We start from the raw sequence: 27427 nt of genomic DNA, 5'->3' as shown, positions 1-27427 counted from the left end.
GAAACAAAGGATCTTTTAGCAACGTAATTTTTACTTCCTGGGCTACAGGAAATAGCCACAAGAATATGAAAATAAAAGAAAGCAGACATATTTATTTCTCAGGCCTGGATGCTCTTTCACACCACTTACAGGGGGAAGAGCAGGTAGAATGAGGTAATGACGGTCAGTGAAGGGTCATGTAAATCACGTGTCTTGGAGACTGAGGCCCAGGTGAGGAGAAAACCTAAGGCATCAGCACTTTTTTCCTATACTTGTCAAGAAATAACAAGGTCACTAAGATTTATGTTACTAATTCTTATATTCTAAGAAAAAGAGGAACCAGGTACAGAAGCAGAACTTGAAAGTAGCCACGGAACATGACCACTCAAGCACAGCACCACAGAGAAACAGTTAAGTCCCTGGGTGTCTGTGGGCCTCCGTGACAGCGTCAGGCCTGCCACAAGAGCTTGGGGGAGCGGAGTTTTCTCCTTACTCCCCCAGGAAGATGTCCCGCCATCTTGGATGTGTCCTCCCCTAGCTGGCTAAACCGGGTGCTTTCAGAGCACTGACACAGAGCACAGCCAAGGTGTCCTCCAGCAGCCCTTATGCAAGCGTGACAGAGGGCTTAGAGCATCTGGCTTTAGCGTCACCTCTTTTCCAATGCCATGTCAGTCCCATACTTCCTGAGGCTTATAAGTAAGATTAGAGATTATATCATTACATACCTATATGTATGATTAATATGAAGAGCTATATGATTATGTGATTAAACATCTGTAGTTATGATTACATATAAATAGCTATATGATTATGATTACATATAGGAATAACTATATCTCTAATTCTTTTTTCTGGTTTTTTTTTATTGCATTTTAGGTTTTGGGGTACATGTGAAGAACATGCAAGATTGTTTACTAATTCTACATTTATATGAGAACATGCTGAGACTTCAGGCCCTTGCCTCGGCTCTTGCTGGGTTTCCCCCCACAGCTTAACAGTTACTAGCAGCTTATTCCTTGACAAGAAAGGAAGCTTTAAAAGGAAACTTTCAACTTCCCACAGGCGTATTTTTAACCAGTGATGTATTCACGTTTCAGCACTGAAAAGGCTCCCTCGGACCCCTGCATTCCCAGTTCTCTTCATAATTACGAATCTTTTTTTTTTTTTTTTTTTGAGACGGATTTTCACTGTTGTTATCCAGACTGGAGTGCAATGGCACGATCTCGGCTCATCGCAACCTCCGCCTTCTGGGTTCAGGCAATTCTCCTGCCTCAGCCTCCTGAGTAGCTGGGAATACAGGCACGCGCCACCATGCCCAGCTAATTTTTATATTTTTAGTAGAGACGGGGATGGTCTCGATATCTTGACCTCGTGATCCACCCGCCTCGGCTTTCCAAAGTGCTGGGATTACAGGCGTGAGCCACTGCGCCCGGCCTCATAATTACGATCTTTTTTGATGCACTTAGCTCCGAGTTCCTCCACGAAAGCGGCCGCTTTGTTCCAACCGCCTAGCGCTGCGCAAAGCAGGTGTCAGTAACTGTTGAATGGCTCAGGGCTCCGAGCTCAGGGCCGCCCTGGGACGAGGCGGATGATGTGCTGCACCTCAGTTGGTTTCCGAGATGGACCCTCACAAACCGCCCCGTGGGGCTCCAAAGGGGCAGATGCCCCAGCCTCCGGGACAGAATGAACGTGAGCGAAAGGCTGGAACAACCGCGCCGGCGCAGCGAGGAACTTCCGCTCAGAGCGAGGGCGGAAATGCCGCCCCTCCTGGGTGCCCGCCCCAGCCTCGCTCCTCTTGGTTCCCCCGGCCCCTGCCCCGCCCCTCCCAGTTCCCCCTCCGAGCCAACTGAAAAAAACAGTGCGCATGCGCCGGGTCCTCACCTGGAAGTGGCTGGATCCGGGGCATGCGTGTTTCCATGAGTGTGGCGGAGATGGGGAGCCAGGAACCCTCCGAGCCCCCGTCGCCGGGAGACGCGACGCAGAACAGCGCCCGGCCTGCGGACCGCCACGGCCTGTTGAAACACAGCTGTGGGTTCTTGGACTTCTGGGACATTGCGAAGCCTGAGCAGGAGACGCGACTTGTGGCCGAGAAGCTGCCGGAGTATCTGCGCGCTAGGCCGAAGATGGAGCGGCGGGTTTGGGGCAGGGGCAGCGCACTTCCCGACAAGGAAGCGGCGGCGGGCCCAGGGATTTGGGATGGGGGCACGTGGTCGCGAACCTGGATGATAAGGTGCACGGGGTGTGCAGCTTCTTGTCACCGTTCAACGCGAGGGTGCGCTTGGTTCCGCAGGGGTCTGAGATGAAATACGCCTTGGAGCGGCTAATCACGGGACTCGGGGTCTGGCGAGAAACAGCCCGGCCCTGCTACAGTTTGGCCCTGGCACAGGTGAGGTGCTGTTCCTGGCAGGATCCCAGCCACGCAGGTGAAAACGGTGGGGTGTGAGGAGGGCGGGTGTCTCAGCGCGACGGAGGGGCAGCCTGACAGAGAAGTCAGGAGTGTGTTGGAGGCCAGCCTGAGGGAGCCTCCTCACATGAAGGTGGAGAAAGCGTGAGCAAGGCCTGTCTCCAAAGCAGTCCAGGCAGGGGGAGTGGGAAGCAGAGCAGGTTTTCTTTCTGGTGCTTGCGTTACCCGGCCTCTTAGGTACACTTGCTGGGAGCAGTGAGCGCTGGGTGGGGTGGGCTCCCTTAGGCCTGCAGGGCATTCAGCTGATTGGAGTAGCCCACTCTCTGAGGAGCCCTGACAAGGGGAAGAGCAGTTAAGACCCAGGCCCGCCGGATCAGCCTGAGTGGAGCTCAGACCGGGCTATGGAGAGAAGACCCAGTGGCTGAGAATTTCAGCAGAGCAATCTAGGGACTGTAGAAGGTACTTTTGTGGCTAGGAGCGGTGGTGGCTCACACCTGTAATCCCAGCACTTTGGGAGGACGAGGCGGGTGGATCACCTGAGGTCAGGAGTTCGAGACCAGCCTGGCCAACAGGTTGACAACCCATCTCTACTAAAAATACAAAAATTAGCTGGGTGTGGTGGTGCACACCTGTAATCCCCAGATACTGTGGGTGCTGAGGCAGGAGAATTGCTTGAACCTGAGAGGTGGAGGTTGCAGTGAGCAGAGATCATGACACTGCACTCCAGTCTGGGCAATGGAGCAAGACTCCATCTCAAAAAAAAAAAAAAAAAAGAAAGCTGCCAAGGCTCAGCTCCAGTCCCAGTCCCAGAACCACTTGCAGACGGTACTTCAGAAATCCTAGCGGAGATGGGGCAGGGAGGCAAGATTCGTTTCCGAGAGCAGCTTCAGAGGCATTCATGGGGTGCGACTAGGCACCCAAGGCTTCCTGGGAGGAGTTGAAGGGGGAAGGGAGGTTGAGTTGTGAGGATGTACTGGGCCACTTCCTGAGCCCCTCTTCCTCCTGGCAGCTGTTACAGTCTTTTGAAGACCTCCATTTGTGCAGCATCCTGCAGCAGATACAAGAAAAATATGACCTGCATCAGGTGAATAAGGTGAGAGAGGGCCCGGGGAGGTCAGTAGCCCCGGGGGTGAGAGGCTGGGGGTGGGAAGTCCCATGGCCCCTCATGCTGTGCCTGGAATCCTTTTCTAGTCAATGGTGAGACCTGCTGTCTTTGCAGACCTGTTCAGAGTGCTCGCCCTCTTTCAGTCAGGCTGGCTGGTGAAGGTGAGAACTTTGGGAGGACGGTGGGGGTGGGGGGTGTAGGCTGGTCTTGGATGGGTGGGGGACAGTAGTGGTCCCTGCTCATACCCTCTGCCCCTTTGTGGGGACCAGGACCAGGAGGTGCTGAGGAAGTCAGTGAAGTTGCTGCAGGCCCTGGCCCAGTATCAGAACCACTTGCAGGAGCAGCCCCAGAAAGCCCTGGTGGACATTCTCTTCGAGGTATGAGCTCACCAGCCTTATGGGCTTGGGAGACACTTCCTGCTACAAAGACATAAAGAGGGCTCAGATGAGAATCAGGAACAGCACTGTTCCATAGAAATATAAAGACATATAATTTGAAGTGTTTCAGTGACTTTGTTGAAAAGGTAAAAAGAGGCCCGGCACAGTGGCTCATGCCTGTAATCTCGGTACTTTGGGAGGTGGGTGTATCACCTGAAGTCGGGAGTTTGAGACCAGCCTGACCAATATGGAGAAACCCTATCTCTACTAAAAATATAAAAAAAATTAGCCAGGCATGGTGGCATATGCCTATAATCCCAGCTACTTGGGAGGCTGAGGCAGGAGAATCGTTAGAACCCAGGAGTTGGAGGTTGTAGTGAGCTGAGATCATGCCATTGCACTCCAGCCAGCCCAAGCCATATGAGAGTGAAACTCTGTCTCACAAAAAAAAGTTAAAAAGAAACAGGTGTCATTAGTAACATTTTACATCATCTAGTATATCTAAAATATTATTTCAGTATGCATTTGTATACAAAACTGTTGAGCTGGCAGGGCACAGTGCCTCTTACCTGTAATCCCAGCACTTTGGGAGAGCGAGGTGGGTCAATCACGAGGTCAGGAGTTCGAGACCAGCCTGGCCAACATGGTGAAACCCTGTCTCTACCAAAAATACAAAAAATTAGCCAGGCATGGTGGCAGGCACCTGTAGTCCCAGCTACTCAGGAGGCTGAAGCAGGAGAATCACTTGAACCCGGGAGGCAGAGGTTGTAGCAAGCCGAGATCACGCCACTGCGCTTCAGTCTGGGTGACAGTATGAAACTGTCTCAGAAAAAAAAAAAAATCGTTGAGGTATCATTACTCTTTTTTTCAGTGTGTTTCAAGATCCAGCGTGTATTTTACATGTAGGCACATCCCTGTTCAGATTTGCTGCCTTTTAGGCGCTCAGCAGCCCCGTGTGGCTAGTGCCACTCTAGAACTGAACTCAGCACATGGCAGGTATATAAAACGTTTGCTGTTGTTCTCCTGGTCAAGGCTGGTCCCTCCTGGGCCTCCACTGCCCGACTTGGGAAGGTACACCTAGGCCTTTTTGCCACTGAAGAGAAAGGCAGGGGCTGGGAAGCCCCAGGCCAGGACTGCTGAGGAGTCGACCTCAGAGCCAAAAGGACCTGAATTTGAATCCCAGCTGTCTACCTAGGGCCCCTTTTGTATAAAATGGGCTAGTCCTCTGAAGTCCCAAAACCAGGAATAATTAAATGGGTAGCTCTGGCTGGGTGCCATGGCCCACACCTTTAATCCCAGAAATTTGTGAGGGTGAGGTGGGTGGATCACTTGAGGTCAGAAGTTCGAGACCAGCCTGGCCAATACGGTGAAACCCCACCTCTACTAAAAATACAAAAATTAGCTGGGCATGGAGGTGTACACCTGTAATCCCAGCTGAGGTAGGGGAATCGCTGGAACCAGGGAGGTGGAGGTTACAGTGAACTGAGATCACACCACTGCACTTAGCCTGGGTGGCAAAGCAAGACTCTGTCTCAAAAAAAAAAAAAAAAGGCAGGTAGTACCGGGCCAGTTAGCATCAGCAAAATGCTTGTCAAAAACCCAGCTGCCTGGGAATTTGAGTTTTTTAGCAAATGGCCTCTGATGACTCTGATGCTTGGCCAGATGGCCCTGTGTCAGGAGGCTGGCAGGTAAAAGAGGCCACACTGGGCTCACCCTGCAGAGGAAGCCACCATTTCTTACCTTTCCACCCTTAGGTCTCAGAGGCCATGTTGCAGGAGATGCTGCCAGAGGTCCTCAGCACTGACTTGGATGCGATGCTCAGCTGCCCTGAACAGCTGGGGCTCTTCCTCCTGGCCCAGCAGAAAGTGCCCTCTAGGCTCAAGAAGCTGGTGGGATCCGTCAACCTATTTTCGGATGAGAATGTTCCCAGGTGTGAGGGAGGTGGATGGATTTGCTCTCCCTGGGGCTGTGGGACTGCATCTGGCCAAGCCCAGATTGGCTGTGTAGCCTGGGGGTGCCCTGGCTACTCTTGGCACACTGGCCCTTGCTGGTGAGGCAAGCATTCCCTGAGTCCCCTGCCCCCCACAGGATGGTGAACATGCTGAAGATGGCAGTGTCCTCAGTGAAGAAGGAATGAAAGCTGCCTGCCGTCACCCTGGAGCTGCTCTACCTGGCACTCAAGGAAGACAAGTTTCTGCAGTTCTGGAAGGGGATGGTGGAACAGGGGCTGCTGAAGCTGCAGTTCTGGCCAGCCAGGTGCGTGTGGCATGTGGCCTCTCTCGGCCCCCTTCCCTGTCTGTGAAATGGGGCTGGACTACCAGTCCTGAGGTCCCTGCCGGGGGACCAAGGGCTCTGACTATGCTCGGTCCCATAGTCCCTCTTAGCTACCTGTGTTTCTGCCTGCTGGGCACCGCCCTGCCCCTGCTGACCAAGGAACAGCTGCAGCTGGTGATGCAGGGAGACGTGATCCGCCATTACAGGGAGCACATGTGCACGGACAAGGTGGGCACCGCCCGTGCAGCCCGATGCTGCTGGAAGGGCTAGGGAGGTGCTCTCCTTGCCAAGAAGGGGAGAGGGCACCTCAGGAGCCTGGCCAGAGACCTGGGTGTCTCCACTGTCTGGGTAGTGAGCTGCCTGAACCCCTTCCCCTCCGACAGATTGTTTTGAGTTGGAGTTTTCTCTTTTCACCCAGGCTGGAGGGCAATGAGGCAATCTCTGCTCACTACAATCTCCACCTCCCGGGTTCAAGCAATTATCGTGCCTCAGCCTCCTGAGTAGCTGGGATTACAGGTGCCCACCTCCACACCCAGCTAATTTTTGTATTTTCAGTAGAGACAGGGTTTTGCCATGTTGGCCAGGCTGGTCTCAAACTCCTGACTTCAGGTGATCCACCCGCCTTGGCCTCCCAAAGTGCTGGGATTACAGATGTGAGCCACTGCTCCCGGCTTCCCTCTGACAGTTTTGAAAAGGAGCGGGCCCCCACTTAGGTGTGGGTAGCCAGCGGGCTGTTCAGACCACCCTCCACCCCTGCCCATGTTGCGGTGATGAGAACAGTCGTCATGACCGTGTTTGAGCACCGGTGTGCCTGGTGCCCAGTCAGCGCTGCTGGGTTTACTGTTCTCAGCAGCTCATTTTATCTTTGCAGCAAGTTTCCAAGAGCTGTCATTCTGGGTGAGGGGCAGACTTGAAGCATCAGGCAGTGGTTAAGAGCCTGGGTTGGGTGGTGGTGTGCACCTGTAGTCCCAGTTACTCAGGAGGCTGAGGTAGGAGGATCACGTGAACCCAGGATTTCGAGGCTGCAGTGAGCCGTGATAGTGGCACTGCACTCCCGGGGCACAACTGGAGAAAATTAAAATGAGAAGAGCTTGGGCTGTGAGGCCAGACGTGGTCCTGCTGGGAGCCCTCTGACCCTGAGGAGTTCTATTCTAGGCATTTTTGTGTCTCACTTTACTCACCTACACAATGGCAGTAATGGCCAAGCGCAAAGTGTTGCTAAAATGCTAAGCCGCCAGATAAAAAGTGGAACACGGGTCCTGGCCCCGAGGCAGCGCATTAGAGGTGGTTGGGTTGGGTCCCAAAGATGACACAGTGAGGAATTGGTGGCGTAGGCCTTGAACCTGGGTCAGTCTGGCCTCTTAACCACTGCTCTGCCTGTGCGTTGAGCCAGGAAAACAGGCCATCCCCCTCAGCAGTGTGGCAAGAGGGGCCTTTTGGGGCCAGAGGCACTGAAGCTGGGGAAGTCAGACCCGGGGAGGCCTTGACGCCAGACAGAAGCACTGGGGTGACCAGGAATGGAGCAAGCTCAGGCTCAGCCCTGCTGTGTGCCAGGGGAGACCCTGGGCCTCTGTTTAACCCTAAAGGCCGCAAGCCTGTGGGCTCAGCACCATGCCTAACTCTTACAGCTCCCAAACCAGTTCAAGTTCACCCCGGAGATGGAGGAATACATGGGCACTTTCCTAGAGGGATGCTGCGATGACCCTGAGCAGCAGCTGGCCGTGCTGGTGGCCTTCTTCCCCACCACCAACCACGGTCTCCCAGTGGTGCCTACCTTCTGGTGGGTCGTGCGGTTCCTGAGCTCTCGGGCCCTGCAGGGCTATGTGGCCTGGCTGCAGGGCATGTTTCTCCAGCCAAACCTGGACTCCTTGATTGACTTAAGCACCAACAACTGAAGAAAGCTCAGGATGCATCACTGCACGTGTGAGTGGATCGTGCGAAGGACCCGTCGTCCTTCAGGAGTTAGCTTTTCTAGCCTGCAGAGCCGAGCGACCCTGCCCCTCACCCCCCCACCCATGGTGTCCTGGCCCTAAACCATGAGCGGAGAGAGGGAAAGCACCATAGCTCTCAAGGAAACCGAGGTCCCGCACTGGCAGTTGGGAGCGAGAGAGCTTGGTTTTCTGTCTCTGAGATCAGTTAAAAGAATGTCCTGTTTTTGATAATTTGTTTTCTTTTTTTCTTTTTTCTTCCCCCCCCATAGAGTCTCACTAAGCTGGAGTGCTGTGGCATGTGGCATGTAATCTCAGCTCACTGCAAATTCTGCCTCCCGGGTTCAAGTGATCAAGTGAGTCTCTGCCTCAGCCTCTCCAGTAGCTGGGACTACAGGCACCCACCACCATGCCCAGCTAATTTTTGTTTTTTTGAGATGGAGTTTTGCTCTTGTTGCCCAGGCTGGAGTACAATGGTGTGATCTCAGCTCACTGCAACCTCTGCCTCCCTGGTTCAAGTGATTCTCCTGCCTCAGCCTCCCAAGTAGCTGAAATTATAGGCATGTACCACCACGCCCAGCTAATTTTTGTATTTTTAGTAGAGATGGGGTTTCTCCATGTTGGTCAGGCTGGTCTTGAACTCTTGACATCAGGTGATCCACCCACCTTGGCCTCCCGATGTGCTGGGATTACAGGCATGAGCCACCACACCCGGCCTTAAGTTTTGTATTTTTTGTGGAGATGGGGTTTTACCATGTTGGCCAGGCTGGTCTTGAACTCCTGACCACAACCGATCCACCTGCCTCGGCCTCCAAAAGTGCTGGGATTACAGGTGTGAGCCACTGGGCACAGCCTGCTTTTGCCAGTTCTAAGTGGCTCACGTGACCTCGCCTCTGCGCCCCAGGCCTGAGCGAGCTGTGTTCTGGCTGCGGAAATGGATCATCCTCAGACTGGTGAGCCTTGTGGACAGCCTGCACCTAGGGATGGAGGAGGCCTTGACGGAGGAGGTGGCCAGGTATGAGAGGGGCTGGAGCTTCCCGTGGGCATGTGGTCGAGGAATGAGCCCCTCAACTCATTCTGGTTTGTGTCCTCTGGAGCCAGAAGCCTTTGGGTTGAGTCATCAGTGGGGAGCAGGCACAAGGGGACTTGGGAATTCCTCAGGAGCCTGTAGAGAAGAGACCCAGGAGGCACCCCAGCTGCAGGCGCCTAAGAGGTTCGGGTGTGCTGTGCGTGCCCTGCAGGGAGCCTTTGCCCATGGGTGGCATCAGGGAAGCCTGCCCCACACCTGCCTCATCTGTGTCCGAGCAGAGCCGGGTGCTCACCTCACCCTCAGTGTGCCCGGTCACAGGAGGGGGCTGCACTGGCCCCGTGTTTGCAGGAGCAGTGGCGTGACTCAGCCATAACCACACAGCCTCACGTCTCTTGGTTCTTTGAGGGGGGCACTGATTCTCTCTCCCCAGCTCGGGTTGAGCCATGTTCAGCTGGGGATCCAGCCCTTCCTGGCCCAGCCACCTCCAGCCTTGCCAGTGAGGGCCCTGAGGACTGTACCGAGAGCAGAAGGGGTCAGAAGGGCTCCCCTCCTCCTTGTCTTGAACCCTGGGTGGTGCCACCAGGGGAGGGGAGCCCATGGAAACAAACGGCCGTGAATGGCACCAGCTGCTCTCCCGCCCGCCCCTAATTGTGTTTGTTCACTTGTTCTTCGTCACAAAGAAGCCCACATCCCAGATCCCTGAGACAAGGCAGCAGCTCTCCCTCCCTTTGGAATGCCAGGCCCAAGAGACCGTCAGCAGCACCTTCTTCAGGTGAGCCTGGGGTAGCCTGGGAGAGGTCCAAAGGTGGAAAGGCCTTCAGGACTCCTGCTTCCTGCAGTTCCCCTATGCTGGGGACAACGGCTGAGGCCCAGGGAGTCCTAGCAGGTCCTGGAGAGTTGGGAGACCGAGCCCTGGGGATGCAGAGGGAGGCGGCTATATTCACTCATCGGTCTGGTGACCAAGCCCTGCCTGTCACCTAGTCTGCTGCAGACCCTCAGCACGCAGTTCAAGCTGGCACCAGAGCAGACCTGGGGTGGGCAGCCCTGGACCTACCACCTGGTTCATTTCGCATACGTGCTGCTGAATCACAGTCACAGCGTGAGCCCCGTGACACCCCTCACTGTGCAGCAGTGCCGGGCCTGGGACAGGTGCGCGGGTGGGATTTCCAGGGGGTGGGCAGGACGCTGTGGTCTGATGGCAGCCAGGGCCTGAGGATCTGCCTGGCTCCTCACAGGATGCTGCAGACTCTGAAGGAGCTGGAGGCCACCTCCTCAGAGCCCAGGGCTGCCGCCTTCCAGCACCTTCTGCTGCTTGTGGGTATCTACCTCTTCAAGGTACTGTGGCCTGGGATGGAGGGGCCGTGAGCCTGGGGTCCTGCGGCTATGAGGGCTATGGGGGGGAGCCAGGAAAGGCTTGGGGAGTTATGTTGGGAGGTTTCCTAAGCCAGCCTCATCATGGGTAGAATTATCATCCAAGGAAATGTCACTCCGGCCCCTTAGCAGGCACCAGCTGGTGTCCTGAGCTTTCCAGGCAGGCCTTCTTAATTCCCAAAACTTGAGGCAGACTCTGCTTTTCCATGTTTGACATGGGGAAACTGAGACTCAGAGGCAGAGTAGCTTGCACTGTACCCTCTGGCTTTGGGAACACCTTCTGGCCACGGGTTCTCTAGAACCGCGGGGTCTCCCTCTCATTTCTTCCCATCAGGAAGCCCTGACCACATTCAGCACTCAGTATCCTGATTCCTCTTTTGTTTGTCTGTTTTTTTGTTTTTTGTATTATTTTGAGACAGAGTCTCCATCACCAGGCTGGAGTGCAGTGGTGCAATCTTGGCTCACTGCAACCTCTGACTCCCTGGTTCAAGCAATTCTCCTGCCTCAGCCTCCCCAGTAGCTGGGACTACAGGCGTGCACCACCATGCCCAGCTAATTTTTTTTGTATCTTTAGTAGAGCTGGGGTTTCACCACATTGGCCAGGATGGTCTCAATCTCTTGACCTCGTGATCCGCCTGCCTTGGCCTCCCAAAGTGCTGGGGTTACAGGCATGAGCCACTGTGCCTGGCCGTCTGTTTTTTGAGATGGAGTCTTTTTCTGTTGCCCAGGCTGGAGTGCAGTGGCGTGATCTTGGATCACTGCAAGCACCACCTCTCTGGTTCAAGCAATTTTCCTGCCTCAGCCTCCTGAGTACCTGGGATTATAGGTGCCTGCCACTGTGCTGGCTAATTTTTGTATTTTTAGTAGTGACAGCGTTTCGCCATGTTGGCCAGCCTGGTTTTGAACTCCTGACCTCAGGTAATCTGCCCTTACCCTGAGTCTTAGAGAGTTTTCTTCTCACAACATGGGAAGCTCTTATAGAGGCTGCTGGTCTTACATAGCCTGAGTAAGTGGGTCTCTCACTTGCCCGTCTGGCCTCTTGGCTGTGATGGCTTTACTTGCCAGCTTTGGTTAGTCCGAGCCCAGCCTGTGGATGAGTTGTGTGGGTAAAGTTTGCCCATGATGCCCCTTCTGAGTGTTGGCGTCAGACCTTTGATAGCCCTGGAGCTCTGCTGATTCCAAGACACACGTGGAGCCTGCAACCTTGAGGTCTCTGGTGTTGACTTGCACAGAGGAGGCTGCAGTTTGCTGTGCCCACTTTCAGATAAAAGGTGCAGCTGTGGCCGGGCACAGGGACTCACACCTGTCATCCCAGCAGTTTGGGAGGTGGAGGCAGGTGAGTCATCTGAGGTCAGGAGTTTGAGACCAGCCTGGACAACATGCTGAAACCCCATCTCTACTTAAATGTAATTAGCTGGGCGTGGTGGCAGGTGCCTGTAATCCCTGCTACTCAGGAGGCTGAGGCAGGAGAATCGCTTGAAGCTGGGAGGCGGAGGTTGCAATGAGCTGAGATTGTGCCATTGCACTCCAACCTGAGTGACAGAGCAAGACTGTCTCAGAGAAAATGAATAAATTAAAAAGGTGCAGCCCAGAGGACAGGGACCTGCGTGGCACACAGCCTGGGAGCCGGGGGCAGTGACCAGGGTTTTGGGCTGCTTTTCCTACCCTGGCCTAAACGTTGCCCACTGCATTTTGAGGGAAAAATCTGTCTTTTAGGTACCAAAGATCACACAGTTGTCAAGATGCCCTGCACAGGCACACACTCCGCCACTTCAGTCCCTGGAGTCCAGGGCTGTCCCGTCAGGTGAGTTCAGATATGATTAAATTAGTTGAAACTAACGACTTTCAATTCTGCCTCATGCCGAGCCAAACATGGAGGAAATCATTTAGAATTATGAATTGGGGGCTGGGGTTTGCTGGCTACTCTGGGACCCTGACCATCCTTGTCAGCTCTGTCTGTCTTGAGTGTCAAAGTGGGAGCTGGCCTCCTTTTCTGTCCCCTGCAGGTTTTCAGATCCTGTAACTGCATATTAGGTGTAAAAAGGCCCTCAGCCCTTGGTATTCTGGGGTCCAGCTGAGGTCTTCCATTCTGGATTTCGGGGTGGCTGGCTGGGGCCGGCCAGTGGCTGGGCTGTTGAAGGCTTCTGGTGCCACTGCTGCCTTTTGGCCAGCCCCTTGCCTGGCTCAGAAGGGCTGTCCGCAGTGCGTGTCCTACCCTGTCCCCAGTCCCCTACAGAGAGCTGTGACCTGCTGGGTGACATCCAGACCTACATCAGAAACAGCCTGGGAGAGAGACGCCATGGGAGCCGCACCAAGGCCATTGGTGGGTCCTTGCTTCTGGGACAGGGTGTATCCTTGGGTACGAGAGGGACTGAAGTGGTGCAGTGAGGACAACGGTCCCCTGCCTGGGCTCAATCCACCCTCTTGCAGATCCCCAGGAGCTGCCATGGGTAGAGGTGCTGGTGGAGATCCTGCTGGCCCTGCTGGCCCAGCCCAGCCACCTCATGTGTCAAGTGGCCCAGAGCATGTTCGACCACGTCTGCTCCCACCTGACCCCGCGTGCCCTACAGCTGATTCTGGATGTGAGTTGGGACCTTTGGAAATGCACTTTGTGCTGGGGCTCACTGAGCAGGGAGCTGCACCAGGTAGGGGAGCGCTTCAGCCTCCTAGCCTCCCTCCTGCCAGCCTGTGCCTGGTGGGAGGGGTCTCAATGAGGCCCTGTCCTGTCCTTGCAGGGTGTGGCCACCTCTCCTAGCCTCTGTTTTCTTCCCTGAAATGGGGACTTTTGGCCAATGGCAGGCAGGGCCTGGTCAGGAGGGCGGGGGCCACAGATGGGTCAGTGGCTGGGTCTCCTCCCCAGGTGCCGAACTCGGAGACCAGTGAGGATGAGGATGACCATGTGGTGGTGATGGACAAGTCTGATGAGCAGCGGCTGAAGGTTGCAGAGGTGCTGCCAGCGCGGGCCAGGTGGGGTGGAAGGAGTGGGAAGATCGCAGAGGTGTGTGACGAGCCTGCCACCACCCCACAGGAAAAGCACGAGGATGGTGAGGAGAGCAGAGGCTCAGAGAGTGAAGATGAAAGCGATGTTGGGGAGAGCGAGGAGGAGGAGGAGGAGTGTGACAGGATGTGGACCAGGGCTTCTGGGTACAGCTGATGAGTGTGCTGCAGGCTGCGAAGGCGCTGGTGAGCGGAGCCGGGGAGGGCTCTTGAGTCCCTATGTTGTGTGTCCACCTGCCCGAAGCCAGGCTGACTGCTGGGCCTCTGTCCCTCAGGGTGGAGTGGAAAGTGAGGATGAGGAGGAGCTGGGGGATGAGGCCATGATGGTCCTGGACCAGAACCTCGCCAGTCTCTTTACTGAGCAAAGGCTGTGGATCCAGGCCCGGCAGGACGAGAAGAGCAAACCACAGAAGGAGAAGGTGCTGCAGAGTGACTTCCAGATTTGGGTGAGCCTGGGGGCTGGTGCCTCCACCACCTCCATCACCGCCCCCCGCCCGCCCATGCCCTGCCCCCTCCTTGCTGACCAGCTCTCCCAGCTGCAGGTGCTGGACCTGGTGGAGGTGCTGGTGACCAAGCAGCCTGAGAACGTCCTGATCCTGGAGCTGCTAGAGCCGCTGCTGGGCATCATTCGGTGCAGCCTACGCAGCAGCAGCTCTAAGCAGGAGCAGGACCTGCTGCACAAGACTGTGTGCATCCTCACGTGAGCACGGGGGCAAGGCTGGCGGGTTTGGCCAGCAGTCCCCAGCCCCCATCCCCCAGGCAGAACTCCTGGCTTGCTTGTTGTACAGGAAAGAGAGAGCCAAGCTTCCAGCCTGGGCCCTAGCTTGCAGGCTCACCACTCAGCCCTAGGTCACGTGTCACTCAGTGACTCACATGGTCCTTGGTCCATCCCGGTGTTCTCCTGACATGTGCGAGTGGTGCCCTGGAGCTGGGTTCCATCCCAGCCCCTGACAGTCTCCAGTGGGGCTGTGTCAGGGTGGGTGGGGACAGTGGCACCACCTGTGGCTGGGGACACACACCCAGTCCTCGGAGGTGCAGTGTACGTGGGAGTTTGTCAGGTTGGGAGGCCTTGGGGAGTGCAGAAAGGGGAAAGAGCATCCTGATGTGAGGCGGTCAGACATCCAGCTGGGAGGTCAGGTGAGGCGTGAGGCCACAGACCCCTGTAACCTCGCAGGCCTGACCCTAGTGGGGCTGGGGCCGCAGAGGCATTTTCAGCAGGGACATTTGGCGTGGGGAAGGCTTTGGATCTGGTTTCCCTTTTTGGAAATGGCTGGCGGTGTGGAGAAGGCTTTGGGCAGGGCTGTGCTGGAGGCAGGTCTAGCAGGGAGGTGATGGCAGGCGGGGGAGAGCCAGGCAGGCATCAGGTGCAGACCTGCCTTCAGGGCTTAGGTGCTGGGTAGTTGAAGGCCTGGGCCCCTGGGCACTGCATGGATGGTCTGCAGGGTGGGGGGCATGACTGGTGGTCATCCTCCATTCCACCCCAGGCCACACCTTCTCAGATAGTTCTGCCAGTGTGCATGGACAGTGTCACTCATTGAGCATCCTGCCTCTTGTCCCCACTCTGTCCTGGCCCTGCAGGGCCACATAGGGTTCTGAGTGCAGAACGCTTGCCTCGCTTTACAAAAGGCCTGGAGGCCACTTCCCCACGAGGGATGAGTATGGACAGGAGAGGTATGCCAGGCGGTGGTTGGCCCTGGTGCAGCCCCCCACTTGGGGAACTGTTCTGTTCCCCCTGTGGGGTGCCCCCTTGCCCAAGCACGATGAGCTCACATAGCTCCCAAGCAAGCTGCCAGTAGCCCTGCCTTCCTCTGTGTCCTCAGTCACATCTGTCTTCCAGATCTGTTTCCTCACCTGTAAAGTGGGACTTGCTTGGTGCTGCTTGGCAGAGCGGGGTGGATTGAGATTGTTCTGACCAGCTCTTGTCCTCACCACCTGCAGCTACCACCTGTGCCGTGGCCGTATCTACTGCCACAACTTGGGTGACCGCATCGAGGCCGCCAGCCCTACTCCACCGCCCTCTACCACTTCAATGCCTCCCTCTACCTGCTCTGAGTCTTGAAGGGCGGCACTGCCGAGGGGTGCGTGCATGAGACGCAGGAGGAGCTGGAGGCTGGCACCAACCCCAGCCCCATGACCGAGGGCTCACAGGTGAGCAGGGCCTGGCCCAGGCAGAGCCCATGCACTTCACACTTCCCCAGAACTCACCCTCCACCATCCGAAGCTAGCCCAGTCTCCTCCCATCCCAGAGGCCCTCTCCTGGCCTCAGCCAGCTCTCTCACCTGACCTAGGCTGCCGGCTGCCTGGACTTGAACTTCACGATATGCGTCTACTCATCAGTACTGAGCTCCTTCCTGACCAAGCGCCACAGCCCCCTCACGGTCCCCATGTTCCTCAGCCTCTTTTCCCGGCACCCAGTGAGTGTCAGGGCCCACCCTGCCCACTTGGGGTCCCCTCTCAGCCCCAGCCCCACCCACACCTCACAACCCTCCCTTCCCCGCCAGGTGCTCTGTAAGAGCCTGCTCCCTGTCCTGGTCTAGCACGTCACAAGCCCAGGGCGGCCCCACCAGCAGGTAAGAGACTTCCCGGCTCCCAGCCCAGGGCCCATGTGAATTAACCTGCTTAACCTGCTTCTGAGGCCCCAGAGTGCTGGCCTGGTGAACACGGGCGCAGCCGTCCCTGCCACACTGAGCATGGAGGCACTAAGGGGGCGGGCTTCACTCCCACAGCCACCACTGCCCATCTGGCCACACAGAGGACACCGTGGTAGTGTCTGATCAGGTGCCAGGACTGCTGGGGGCAGACTGAATGAAGATGGCATTAGCCAGGAATGGGTAGGAATTGTCCTGCCTGAGGTCCCACCTCTATCCAGCTGGGAGGCCTCCGTGCCCCCACCTGTACATGAAGGCACGAGAGCAGGTGGTCACGGAGTCCAGAGCAGCAGGTGGCCTTGCACGCCGCCCACATCCATGACTGGCAGGCCCCCTCACCCCCCTCAGCCTCTCATACCCAACATGCTAAGGCTCCAGGCACCCACCTTTACCCAACCACCAGGCACAAGCTTGCCTGCTGCTCCAGAAGACCCTGTCCATGTGGGAGGTGAGGTCGTGCTTCCAGGACCCAGAGCGGAAGCAGCTGATCAGCCAGGTCCTGACAAAGGTCATGGAGGTAATAGCCGGGGGGCACCCTTCCTCCTGGCCTGCTCGGGATCGGTTCTCTGAGAGAGGACAAGCCAGGATTGGAGCCTGAGCCTCCCGGAGTGTGGGGGGTGGGGAGACAGGGAATTGGGATTGTCCCAGGAGATGGTCCCTGCCTCTGGGCTTTAGTCCCTGCTTGGAAACAAAGGCTTTGACAGCCCTCCAGAGTACCTCAGCCTGGCCACCCCTCCCCAGAACCTGCACAGACCAAGGCAGAGCACCAGCAGGTGCTGTCCTCCCTGGAGCTGCTCAGTACTGTCTTCAGGATGTGTAAACATGAGGTGAGGTGGGGCCCAGCCCAGGGCAGTGTCGGGTTCCTCCTGGGGGCCTCAGGGCCTCCCGGCATCAGTGCCATTACCCAGGCCAGACCTTGGGGGTGGGGGTCATGTGGGGAAGGTTCTCAGTGCCTTGGTTGGGGCTCTGGGCTGTCATTTAGGCAGTTACAGAGCTGTGGATGGGCAAGTGACTAGGGAAGGGACTGTGCCACCCTGTCCTGCAGGGCGGGGTGCAAGGATATGGCACTGCCATGTCCAGTGAGAAAGCTGAGAAGGGGTTGGCAGGGCTGGAGATGGTGAAGGATGGGAGAAGACTCAGGGTGGACATACGTTAGGGAGGCCATGTTTTCAGGCCTCGTGCAGGGTGTGGATGGGTGGAATGTGACATGTCGGGCAGCCACAGGGCAGGGTTGGGAGGCAGCTGTAGGTGGCCATCTCGGTCCCCTAGTCTGGCCTAGAGGGCAAGGTTTGGGAGGCCTCAACATAAGTGCCAGTCAGCCCTTATGGAGGGAGAGCTTGCCAAGGCTACACCAGCAGGCAGAGGTGGGGCCTGGGATGGGGCCTTGCAAAACTGGGTGATAGCGAGGAAGCCAGGAGAGCAGGGCTCCTGGAAACCAGCAGATTCCAACAGTAACCTATTCAGGACGTACAGGGAGGCTGGAGGAAAGGCATTGGCAGCCCCACGGTGATGGAGTGGTGGGGATGGCCCTCTTGGAGGTGGGTGCACCAGTGCCACGGTGGAGACTCAGACCAGGCCTGCAGCTGTGGGGAGGAGAACCAACACCTGGGCATGTGTTTCCTCCAATGGTGAGACAGACACGGATGCCTTAACAGGCAGAACAAGAGGCTGAGGCCCAGGAGACTGCAGGGTTTGCTGGTGAGACAGCAACGGGGCCAAGGTGGGAAGACCACCAGGAGCCCCAGAGAGGCCTGCCCCTGTGGCCACCACCGCCCTGCCTTCCCATCCTCTGCAGAAGCTGACCTTGGACCTGACAGTGCTCTTGGGCATGCTGCAGGGGCAGCAGCAGGGCCTGAGGCAGGGGGTGCACTCCACCGGCTCCAGCCGCCTACTTGACCTCTACTGGCAGGCCATGAAAACCCTGGGAGTTCAGTAGGTACTGGGCAGGGGATGCACACTTGGGCGGGGCTAGGATCACCCTCACACTGCTGCGCACACACAGATGTGGGATCCCTGGGCCTCTGGAACCCCATGGGACCTGGGTGGAGGTGGCTGCTGCCCTCACTGGGCACCTTTTTACCAGCTTATTCCCCTTCAGGCACCCCAAGTTGGAGAAAGATACCAAGGAGATCCCCAGCGCCACCCAGAGCCCCATCAGCAGGAAGCAGAAGAAAAAGGGATTCTTGCCAGAGACAAAGAATTGCAAGAAACAGGTCAGAGGATGGCACACTTGCAGCCACCTGCGGGAGCCAGCCAGCACATGCAGCAAGAGGACAAAGGCCAAGGTCCCAGACCAGGCCAACGGGATGCCTACCACCAAGGGCCCAGTCCCTGGCACTCCCACCCTGAGCCCCAACACCCCTGCCAAGTCCACAAAACTGCATAAGAAAAACCGGAAGCTGTCCAAGGTGAATGGAGCTCCCAGCTCCCCAATGAAGCCTGTAGGCCAAAAGCAGCACCACGAGGCCATTCCCAAAAAGGGGGTCTTGGACAAATCACCGCCATCCACACTGGCACAGAAAAAGGCAAGGTCGCCTTTAGTCATCAGGAGCCCCAGCCTGCTCCAGAGTGGGACCAAGAAGAAAACGCAGCTGAGGAAGGTGGGGAAGCTGAGTGCAGGCCACCCTCAGCCTCCATCTGCCCAAGACTCCTATTTTTCCACCATGATTTGAATATGCAAGCCATTTCTAAGGCTCTGTCCCCAGGGAGGGTGTCACTGCCTGCCCAGGCATCCTGCTCTGATAAGCACAGCCCAAGCTGTTCCTGCAGGGGTCCCAGGATGCAGAGACCCCCCTGGTTCTAGGCTGGGACTGTGGCTTCAGGGCCCTGTGGGCCAGGTCCAGGGCTCTGGGGTTCACCTGGGTGGATACAGGGTGACATGCTGGCTGCAGGCTGGGTACAGGTGTGACCGTCTTTTGCACCCTCCGCCCCAGGCTTTTTTGCTGAGGGAGCCACAGGGAGTGATTTAAATAGGTTTATTTCTTCATTTACAAGAGGAATATATTTGGCTTCTCTCTTAAGACTCTGAGATTCATAATCAGCAGCTCTAAAAAATAAAGGAGCAGTTTGGCTTCTGGAAGGAAGAGGAGGCAACAGTTGGACCTGATTCTTGTATGACAAGAAAACATCACTGGGGCCCTGGCTGAGGCTGGGGTGGAGGCCGGGCTTTGTGGGGTACCAGCCCACCCTTGTCAGGCCTCCCCGGGTACCCCACAGCTCCATGGGTGGGTATTCCACTAGCTTACACCCACTGAAGACACAGCCAGCCAATAACTAAGGGATGGAAAGAGCACTGTCCAAGCCAGCTCTCAGGGTCTCCTAACTGGCCCCTTGGGCCCCAGACACCAGCACTGCCTTGATGGCAGCAAATGTGCAGGGAGTGTATGACACGGGCTAAACTCCCCCAAAGGGGTTTGGGGCTGGTGTGATGTTGGCAGCTGTATCCTGGTATGCGCACAGGCATGAGTTGGGTGATCAAAGCCAGTGTGAAGGCCTGGCCCTGGGGGTCATTTGTGTGATAGGGACTGGCATCTCCCAGTGCCTCAGCCCATGCAGGAAGCTTTGTGGAGAGCTGCTTCCTCCAGCAGCAGAGCCCTGGCGGCTGCCCCATGGATTCTAGAATGGTCTCCTGGGCCCTGGCCCTGGCCAAGGCTCAGCCCAGCCTCTAGAGGGAGTGGGTTCCTGGCTTGGGGTGGTGGTAGCGAAGGGCTAGACAGCCGAAATATTCCTGGGGCCACCAGGAGCCCTGCAGAGGTTGGCTGGTGTGTGAAACCCTGAGACCACGAGGCTGGGGCCCAGGTGCTGTGCCGCTGCAGCCAGGGCCTTCACCCCTCGTGATGCCAGCTTGTCAAAACAATCCCCACCTGGGAGCTCCCGCCTAGCAGCCAACCCGAGATAGACAGTGGCCTCCAGAGAGACTGGCCCAGCCAGGGGGTGCCCAGCTTCATCTCCCAGGTTGAGTCTGATGTCCCCAAGGTCAGAGGCCAGCTGAGAAGCTGCAGTCCTGCATGCTGGCCCTCACCTGGGCCTCAAAGCTGGGACTGCCTAGGCCATTCACTCTCCGTATGGCCCAGTGCCTGGTGAATCTTCAAAGCTGCAGATCGTGCTTTGCTCAGCAAGTTGCTTGGGAAAGTTGAGCCCCCTGGCCCTTTGTTCCAGGGAGGGCAGGGACTGGCCCAGGATCACATAGGCTGGTGGCAGGCCGGGCTCTTGGCAGTACCCACTTCGGGCTGCCTACTTCCTTGGCCCCAGGGGCCTGGCAGTCCAAATCTAGGGCCAGGAATCTGTCCAATCTCATGGCTCCAACACACACAGCCTTCCAGGGTGACTGAGGACACTGCCTCTTCCTGCAGCCAGGGCCACTCAGCAGGCCCCTGCCAGAGCGGGTGGGCACCTAGCCGTGGATAACACAGAAAGCCTGTGGGCAGCCCAGGTGGTCCCGGATGCTGTAGGACACCTTCCAGACTAGGTGGGAGTGTGGGTTTTTCATTGTCCCAGGGGCACCTGGGGAAAAGGGCATTAGGTCAGAAACAGGGCTCAGTGGGGCCCCCTGCCAGGCTGCCCTCCCTCCTCCCCTTGCCGTTGAAGCAGCAGGCCTACCCCTGGGCTTGGGGCTGTGACCCTGGTTCTCATGCTGCTGGGAAGCTCTAGCTCCCACCTGGAAGGTCTGAGGAGCCAGGCCCTGGTACATCCACGAGGAACCGGAGGGCAGAAGTCCAGATAGAGTGGGGAGTTCCAGCCAGGCCCCACCCAGCCCTAGGAAGGAAGGAAGGAAGGAAGGAAGGAAGGAAGGAAGGAAGGAGGGAAGGAGGGAGGGAGGGAGGGAGGAGGGGGGAGGGAGGGAGGGAGGAGCCCTGACCCGTGGTTCCATCAGTGAATTCTGGCAACATCAGAGTCCAAGCCCAGGGTTGGTGGGAGGTGCTGGGGCAGGAGGGGACTCCAAAGGAAGAGTGCTCCCTGTCACCTAGCCTTGGCCTTCCCCCTCCCCAAGGGCCTTCCTGCCTGCACTCACCACCTCAGACTTCCACAGATGAAGGCAGCATCACCCGCTGGTTGAGCCTAGGGGAGAGACAGGCGGGGGTCAGGATGGCGCATCAGCAGGGGCTGGGCCCGGGCACTTCTCTGGCACATCGCGTCGTGGGGGCCAGCTGACTGGAGGTGCTGGGCAGGGACTTCATCAGCCCAAGGGGGAGGTGGGAGAGCCCAGGGGTGGGGAGAGGAGTAAAGAGGAAAGGAGAAAGCAGTCAGAAGGTGAGAGGAAAAGGAAGGGGGAGGGGTCCCAGCTTTGGAAACCACCAAGTCCAAGCCTGGACCCACCAGACATCCCTGTGGCCCCGCACAGCTCCAGGCTGATGCTGGCACTGAGCCCCACAGGCGTGGGGAGGCCCAGGGATTGGACCCCAGCAACCAGGTCACCCCCTGGGTGCACCCAGGTCTCCCCTCCACCACCCCCTAGCAGGGCTCCCCAGCAGGCCTCCCCTCATCCCCACTCACTGCTGCTCAGCCTTGGCACAGTTGCTGAGGAAGAAGAGCACCATGGCGAGGAAGAACATGACCCCCAGGATGATGACAAAGGGGCAGAGCATGACCGCATAGCCCAGGCTCAGGAACTCCCAGAGCAGGGAGTCCTTGGTGCTCTGGCAGATCAGGTCTGAGATCTGTGAGGATGTGGAGGTGGGTGTCAGGGCACAGCCCCCCAAAACCCTCAGCCTCCCCAGGCCAGCCCCCTCCCAGGGTGACTCACAAAGCTGATGAGGTAGGAACTCCTGGCGTCCCCCGGCAGGTGGGAGGTGAAGCTCTGCAAGACCACAGCCGTGGCATGCCAGGTGGGCATGACCACGTACTGTGGGATAGGTGGGCAGGTCATCAGCCCAAGGAGCCGGGCCCAGCCCAGTGCCTGGCACCTCCAAAGCCCCACACCCTCAGACTCAGTCCTCTCTCCCCTGGACCCTTCCCTCCTCCCCGCCAGCCTGGCCGCTTTTTCCCACCAGGCACCCCTTTCCTCCCTGAGCCCCTTCACCCACACACAGCTTCAGTCAGCCCCAGGGGCTTCCCCACGTCCAGCCCAGACCAGTGCCACCTGCCCCAAATCGAAAGCGTCATTGGCCTCAAACCTGCTGTGTCCCTTGAAATGCCCCTCAGAAATGGGAATCTTCACCTCCCTCCCAGCTACTTGCAGCAAAGGGAAGGTAATTTGGGGGCTGCCCAGCTGCCAGTCACTAGAGGCCATTAGCCCAGAGCCCTCTGAGCCTCGCAGGACCCCAGCCATCAGAAATGGCCATGCCGCCACCTTTCCTGCTCAGCTCTCACTGTTCCTGAGATCAGGCTGCCGTGGCTTCTGCCCTTGGCCCATGGTCACGGGGACACTGAGGTCCAGAGAGATACATGTTCCAGGGGAACCTGAACCCCAGCTTGGGCCATTTGTCCTCACTCCCATCAAGCTAAAGACCCATCTTGGTTCCCCTCCCTGAGGACCAAGTAAGGCCTGACGCCTGGAAAGGGAGCTGGTGAGGCAGGCACCTGCCTGGAGGAGCCTCTGCTCACACCTATGGGCACCTCAGCACTGAATGCCAGGTACTGCTGGGCCCCAGGCCCCCATCAGACCAAGCAGGCCTGAGCCACAGGAGGCGCACTTCAAAGCTGGGCAGGCCAGAGTCAGGAGGGGCTGGGGTGGGGGCGGGACAGGCACGGTTAGCTCTGTGGGTGCCCTGAGCCCCTGTGCCCTGAGCTCCAGCTGCCTCACCTTTTCGGAGTGCCAGTCTTAGTGGGCATCAGCAGCCAGCACCCATGGGCACCCCATTGCAGGAGAGGTGGGGGCGGGTGGAAAAAGGCCTGAATCTGGCCAGAGTGGCCTCGTTTCCAGCAGGAGTAAACTGACACTGATTAAACTGGGACACAATTCTCCTGGGACCCTGACCCTGCTGGCAGCTGTCAGGGGCTCCCCTGGGGGTGGTGGAGGAGGGGTCCTGGCCAGCACCAAGGGCACTTGATCTGCACAGACTCACTCCTCCCTTCATGCTGGGCCTGGATGGGGACCACAGCCCATCCCTGCCACTGCCTGGCTCTGTGCTGAGGCTCAAAGCTGCATCAGACCTCCCCACCACCACCCAGCCCATGGACCCAGGGGACAGAGAGAGACAGCCCAGGAGGCTCGGGGTGTGCAAGGCAGGCTTTCCAAAGCACAGGAGCCAGCAGGGGCCATGGAGCCTGGCAGACTGATCTCCTGGGCTGTCCCATGCTGGGCACCTGACCCCCAAGCACCCTGAAGGTCCACCCATGAGTCCTTCCTCTTTCTGCCCCAGAGCCTGCCCTGACACCTCCCAGACACACTCCCCTGTCCCCTGATGACCCTGGCCAGGCTGATCCCTGGGCATGGGACCAAGTGTCACACCCCTGCCACCCCCAGATGGCCACGAATTCCTAGCCCCCTCCTGGCTCCTCCCAGGGTGCTCCCATCCCCACCCAGGGACACAAGCCCCTGCTCGCTGCTCAGACAGCCCTTTGTCCCCAGCAGGCTGGGCTGGAGCCCATTGTTGACCCAGTGAAGATGGCCTCTGTCCGCCAGCCCCAGCCACAAGCACTTGGGCAGGTGTGCCTGGCAGCCAGGCTGAGCAAGGAGGGGCAGAGCCCATGAACACTCAGACCTGGGGGGAGGAGTGCTGGCAGGCAGCAGTACCTCGGTGCCAACCTGGCACTGCCAGCCTCCCAGACACTAACCTGAGCCTTGAGACACCCCTCCCCACCCGGTCCCCACATCTCACTCTGCCCACCCAGCCCTCTGCTTCCTGGATCTGTCCAGACGCAGACCCCAAACTCTGATTCCCTCTCTGCCTCTGGCTTCACCTTCCTGGCAGGCCTGCCTTCCTGCCCACTCCCAACCAGCTCTCCCGCCCCTTCACCCACCCTTCCCAGCTGCCCCTGTGAGGTCGAGGCCTGGGTCAGCTGTATAAGGTGATCTCTGCCTGCCTGGCTCACCATGAGGATGTCGGTGGTGATGGCCCAGTTGGAAAATAGCAGTGTCTCTCCGATGAAGATATGGATCTGCCCAGGAGAAAGCAAAGCAATCATAAGGGGACCCTCCCTCCGCAGCGGCCACAGGCTGCTCCTACACACTGGCTGCTGGTGGGGAGCCCACAAAACCTCACCCCTCCTCCCAGGCCCACATCCATTCATGGGCTGTCCAGAGACTTCAAGCTATGCTCATGGCCCTGAGTCACCCAGAGGCCCTAACAGGCCAGGGATGCTCAGGGGCAGCCAGAGAACAGGAGCCTCCCTAGGGAAGGGACTGTCCCACAAGTCACAGAATTTCCCATTCTAGACCCTCCCCATGGCCCAGGCCGAGGCCCAGCTCCCCCAGCACCCCTTTCCCCACCGCACTCACATAGGCCCCTACGATGCTGCTCTTTGCAGCCACGAAGATCAGGCAGATGAAGATGGCAGAGCCCAGCATGCCCATGGCACACACCAGGGGGTCGGCCCACTGGGTCCTCAGGCAGCACCAGCGCATGGCTCCCGTACCCGTGACCACACCCAGGAAGCCTGTAAAGCAGGTGATGGCCCCGAAAATGAGGCTGTGGGGACAGAGGATGGGGCATGAGTTGAGGGGGGTCAGGGCTCAGGCTGAGGGGCCCTCCTGTCTGAGGTCCCACCCTAAGGGGCCCCACCTGTCCTTGGCCCCCACAGGGCAGGCTGTTGTATGACTCCGCCATCTTCTGCACGACTTGTGCGCAGTGCAGATAGAGTGGGATCCACATGCCCAGGGCCCCTGTGTTGAAGGAGACAGCCGACATGGCCAGGGAGGAGAAGAGGCACCTGCGGCTGAGGAGAGGCCAGGCAGTGGCACTGAGCTGAGGGACCTCCTCCAGCTCCCATGGGCAGCACCGTGCATTGAGGGGACAGAAAGCCCCAAATGCTTCATCTTACAGGCCCCAGGGGTGAGGGTTCAGGCTGCAGGAATAATAGATTCTCGGGGCCAAACATCCCTCGCAGCACTGAGACAGCAGAACTGGTGGGTTTCCAGCTGAGGGTGTGGGGGGTTGCCCTGCAGGGAGAGCCCCTCAGCTCAGCACTCCTCCCCCTGCCCACCAGGCCCTTCCCAGCCAGACTCACTTTCGGATCAGGGCCTTCATATCTCGGAGCCATGAGGTCCAGGCCTTGAGCTGGTCCCCAAGCTGGTTGGCATGGCCTCTCTTAGTGGCTGGGACCAGGATGAGGATGAGCATTCCTGTGATCACGCCCAGGACAGGGGACACCGTTCAGGGAGCAGGAAGTTAGGACACCAGGGCCTGGCCAGCCTTGTCTCTGCTGCAGAAGGGGGACTCAGGCAAACTACACCTTCTCCAGGCCACACGCTTCTCCTCTGAGTTGGGGATCTGCCCAGCCTTCCTAACTGGGCTGCTGAGAAATGCTGGGGCTGAGGTCAGTCAAGAGGCTGGGGGCTTGAGATGGACCTTCCAGACCAGGGGCAGGACAGGAGCAGGGAAGGTGCAGGAAAGCCAGACAGACTAGAGGAAGAAGAAGGGGTGGGTAAGTAAAGCAGTGTGTGGATAAACAGAGGAGGAGAGATGGCTAAAGAGATGGATGGAGAACAGAAGGAGGGAGGGAGGGATCAATATATGGATATATGGACAGATGGATGAATGGACAGATGGATGGATGGATGGATGAATGGATAAATGAATAAATGGACAGACAAATGGACAAATGAGAGAAAAGTAGATAGCCAGATGGGATGATGACTTTGAGGGAGGAGAGAATTCCTGAGGCAGGTTACCAACATAGGTTCTTCAGCCACAGGGCACTGGAAAAGTGCTGTCTGGGCATGGAGCATCTGACTGACAGACCAGGTGGGCTGGCATTTAGGGGGGTTGCCCATACAGGCCTCACAAGAACAGAGGCTCACCAGCCCTTTTGGGTCTTCCCTGTGTCCAGCCCATTTTTCAGAAGAGAACCTCCAAGGCCCCAGGTTTCTCTCCGGATGAAAGAGTGACATCCTGGCAGCCTGGCTTCCATCCCACCAGCCCCTCAGAACAGTCTCCCTTCACGCTCCCAGACTGAGAGCTCCTGGGTTGGGGAGTTCCTTTGCATGCCACCTCCCTCTTGCCCCCCATTAAGAAATTCCATGGAGGCCGCTTCCTTCCTGCTTTTAGGAAAAAACACTTTGTCTTAAGCTTCCACTCCGAGAGACTGGGGGCCTCTGTTTCCTCTGATTGCACTGTCCTGGGGCCTCAGTAACTTGCCCCAAACCCAGTGAGACAGGAAGTGACTCCAGACCCTGGGGCCTTCATGCAGAGGTCTCGTCCCAGCCTTACCCTAGCACAGCACCAGGGCTTGAAGCAGGAAGCACCACCATGGACCTGGAATTTCCTGACATGGTGGGAGAATCCTTGATTCTCTCCCGGGACTGCTGGGCAGGAGATTCCAACACTCAGCCTGGGGGTCCTGAGGGCAGTGGGACTGTGTCTGGCTCCCCGCCCACCTGAGCATTCTGACACCTCGATCTGCACTAATCTGGAAGGGCAGGGATTTCAGGGTCCAGGCAGCTGGGGAAGAATCCTGGAGGCCTATGACCTAGCCTGGGCTCCATCTCTGGGCAATCCTGGGGCAAGGTCTGGACTGGAGGGTGTCCTTGTGGAGGGAAGGGACATAGGACTTACCTGCAAGGCCCAGTGCCAGTCTCCAGCTGCCTGCTTCACACTGGAGCCAGTGATGTAGCCCAGGCCGCTGCAGAGAAGAGACACATCAGGCTGAGCAGAGACAAGCTGCGGACAGGGAGTGCCCACTGGTCTGCAAGGAGGCTGCCCACCCTCACCACCCAGCCACCTGGCCAGGGAGTGGGTCCAGGCATTTCTCAAAGACTGACCATCCACCTGTTGTGTTCCCTAAGGGTGCAGGAAATCTTCCCCAGATCCTCAGCCAGACCCTGGTGACTCGGCTGTCCCTTGCACAGCAGGATGGCGAAGTAGAAGATGGACAGCATGAGCGTACGTGTGTTCTTAGTGAAGAGGTCACTGATGATGGTGGGTGCAATGGTGGAGTAGCTGGCCTCGCCGATGCCCACCAGCCCCTGGGACAGGACAAGCAGCCAGAATTACTGTGGAGAGGGGTGGCAGATGCTGGGGACCGGCTACCAACTCTCTGCCTCTCATCTCTGCTTCCCATTTGCTCCCTCCCCCGGCAAGGCCCAGGAGCCAGAGGAGAGAAGGGTAAGGGTGCTGGTGGGCTGCACCTCTGTAAAAACCAGCCACTCCAGGCCTCAGTTTGCCCCTCTGTCTAGTGGGTCTGATGGGGCCTGGCTGGCCCATGATGGGATGGG

The 27427-nt window shown here is 57.8% G+C and overlaps 2 protein-coding genes and 1 long non-coding RNA gene across 3 annotated transcripts; 1 reads left to right on the top strand and 2 right to left on the bottom strand.

The window, feature by feature from the left end:
• Positions 1–1862: 1862 nt before the first annotated feature.
• Positions 1863–19196, top strand: LOC128931118 (myb-binding protein 1A-like). Its single transcript, XM_078355244.1, is given in 31 exon segments — positions 1863–2114; positions 2270–2365; positions 3393–3476; positions 3575–3649; positions 3758–3865; positions 5620–5795; positions 5954–6121; positions 6250–6367; positions 7768–8029; positions 8032–8062; positions 8972–9084; positions 9746–9869; positions 10079–10246; positions 10333–10432; positions 12695–12791; positions 12899–13050; positions 13329–13415; positions 13497–13586; positions 13589–13651; positions 13741–13911; positions 14008–14165; positions 15404–15450; positions 15453–15613; positions 15754–15879; positions 15967–16035; positions 16517–16630; positions 16818–16940; positions 17909–18045; positions 18212–18325; positions 18327–18373; positions 18376–19196. Coding segments are annotated over 31 exon segments (4020 nt in total). The 5' UTR covers positions 1863–1883; the 3' UTR covers positions 18786–19196.
• Positions 19077–22465, bottom strand: LOC128931127 (uncharacterized). The gene is made up of 4 exons (XM_078355745.1): positions 22423–22465; positions 21607–21955; positions 21125–21171; positions 19077–20616 (listed from the first exon to the last, which is right to left on the bottom strand). The coding sequence occupies exons 1-3, from the start codon at positions 22463–22465 to the stop codon at positions 21129–21131; spliced, it is 435 nt and encodes a 144-aa protein (XP_078211871.1). The 3' UTR covers positions 19077–20616; positions 21125–21128.
• A 1461-nt stretch (positions 22466–23926) lies between these two features.
• Positions 23927–26833, bottom strand: LOC128931034 (uncharacterized). Its single transcript, XR_013529176.1, has 3 exons — positions 26769–26833; positions 24494–25336; positions 23927–24153 (listed from the first exon to the last, which is right to left on the bottom strand). It is a non-coding gene; the product is annotated as an uncharacterized LOC128931034 (long non-coding RNA).
• Positions 26834–27427: the final 594 nt, after the last annotated feature.

The sequence above is a fragment of the Callithrix jacchus genome, chromosome 18 (assembly GCF_049354715.1).
Source record: "Callithrix jacchus isolate 240 chromosome 18, calJac240_pri, whole genome shotgun sequence".
Classification (NCBI taxonomy): Eukaryota; Metazoa; Chordata; class Mammalia; order Primates; family Cebidae; genus Callithrix; species Callithrix jacchus.
This window is presented reverse-complemented; position numbering and strand designations above follow the sequence as displayed.

Bases quoted from the DNA above. Each gene is read 5' to 3' on its own strand.
- LOC128931127 (XM_078355745.1), bottom strand. From the start codon at position 22,465: ATGGGCCAAGGGCAGAAGCCACGGCAGCCTGATCTCAGGAACA. The intron at 21,956-22,422 runs GTGAGAGCTGAG...CCTATCCCACAG, and splicing joins GCAGCCTGATCTCAGGAACA to TACGTGGTCATGCCCACCTG. The intron at 21,172-21,606 runs GTGAGTGGGGAT...TCTCTCCCCTAG, and splicing joins TGTGCCAAGGCTGAGCAGCA to GCTCAACCAGCGGGTGATGC.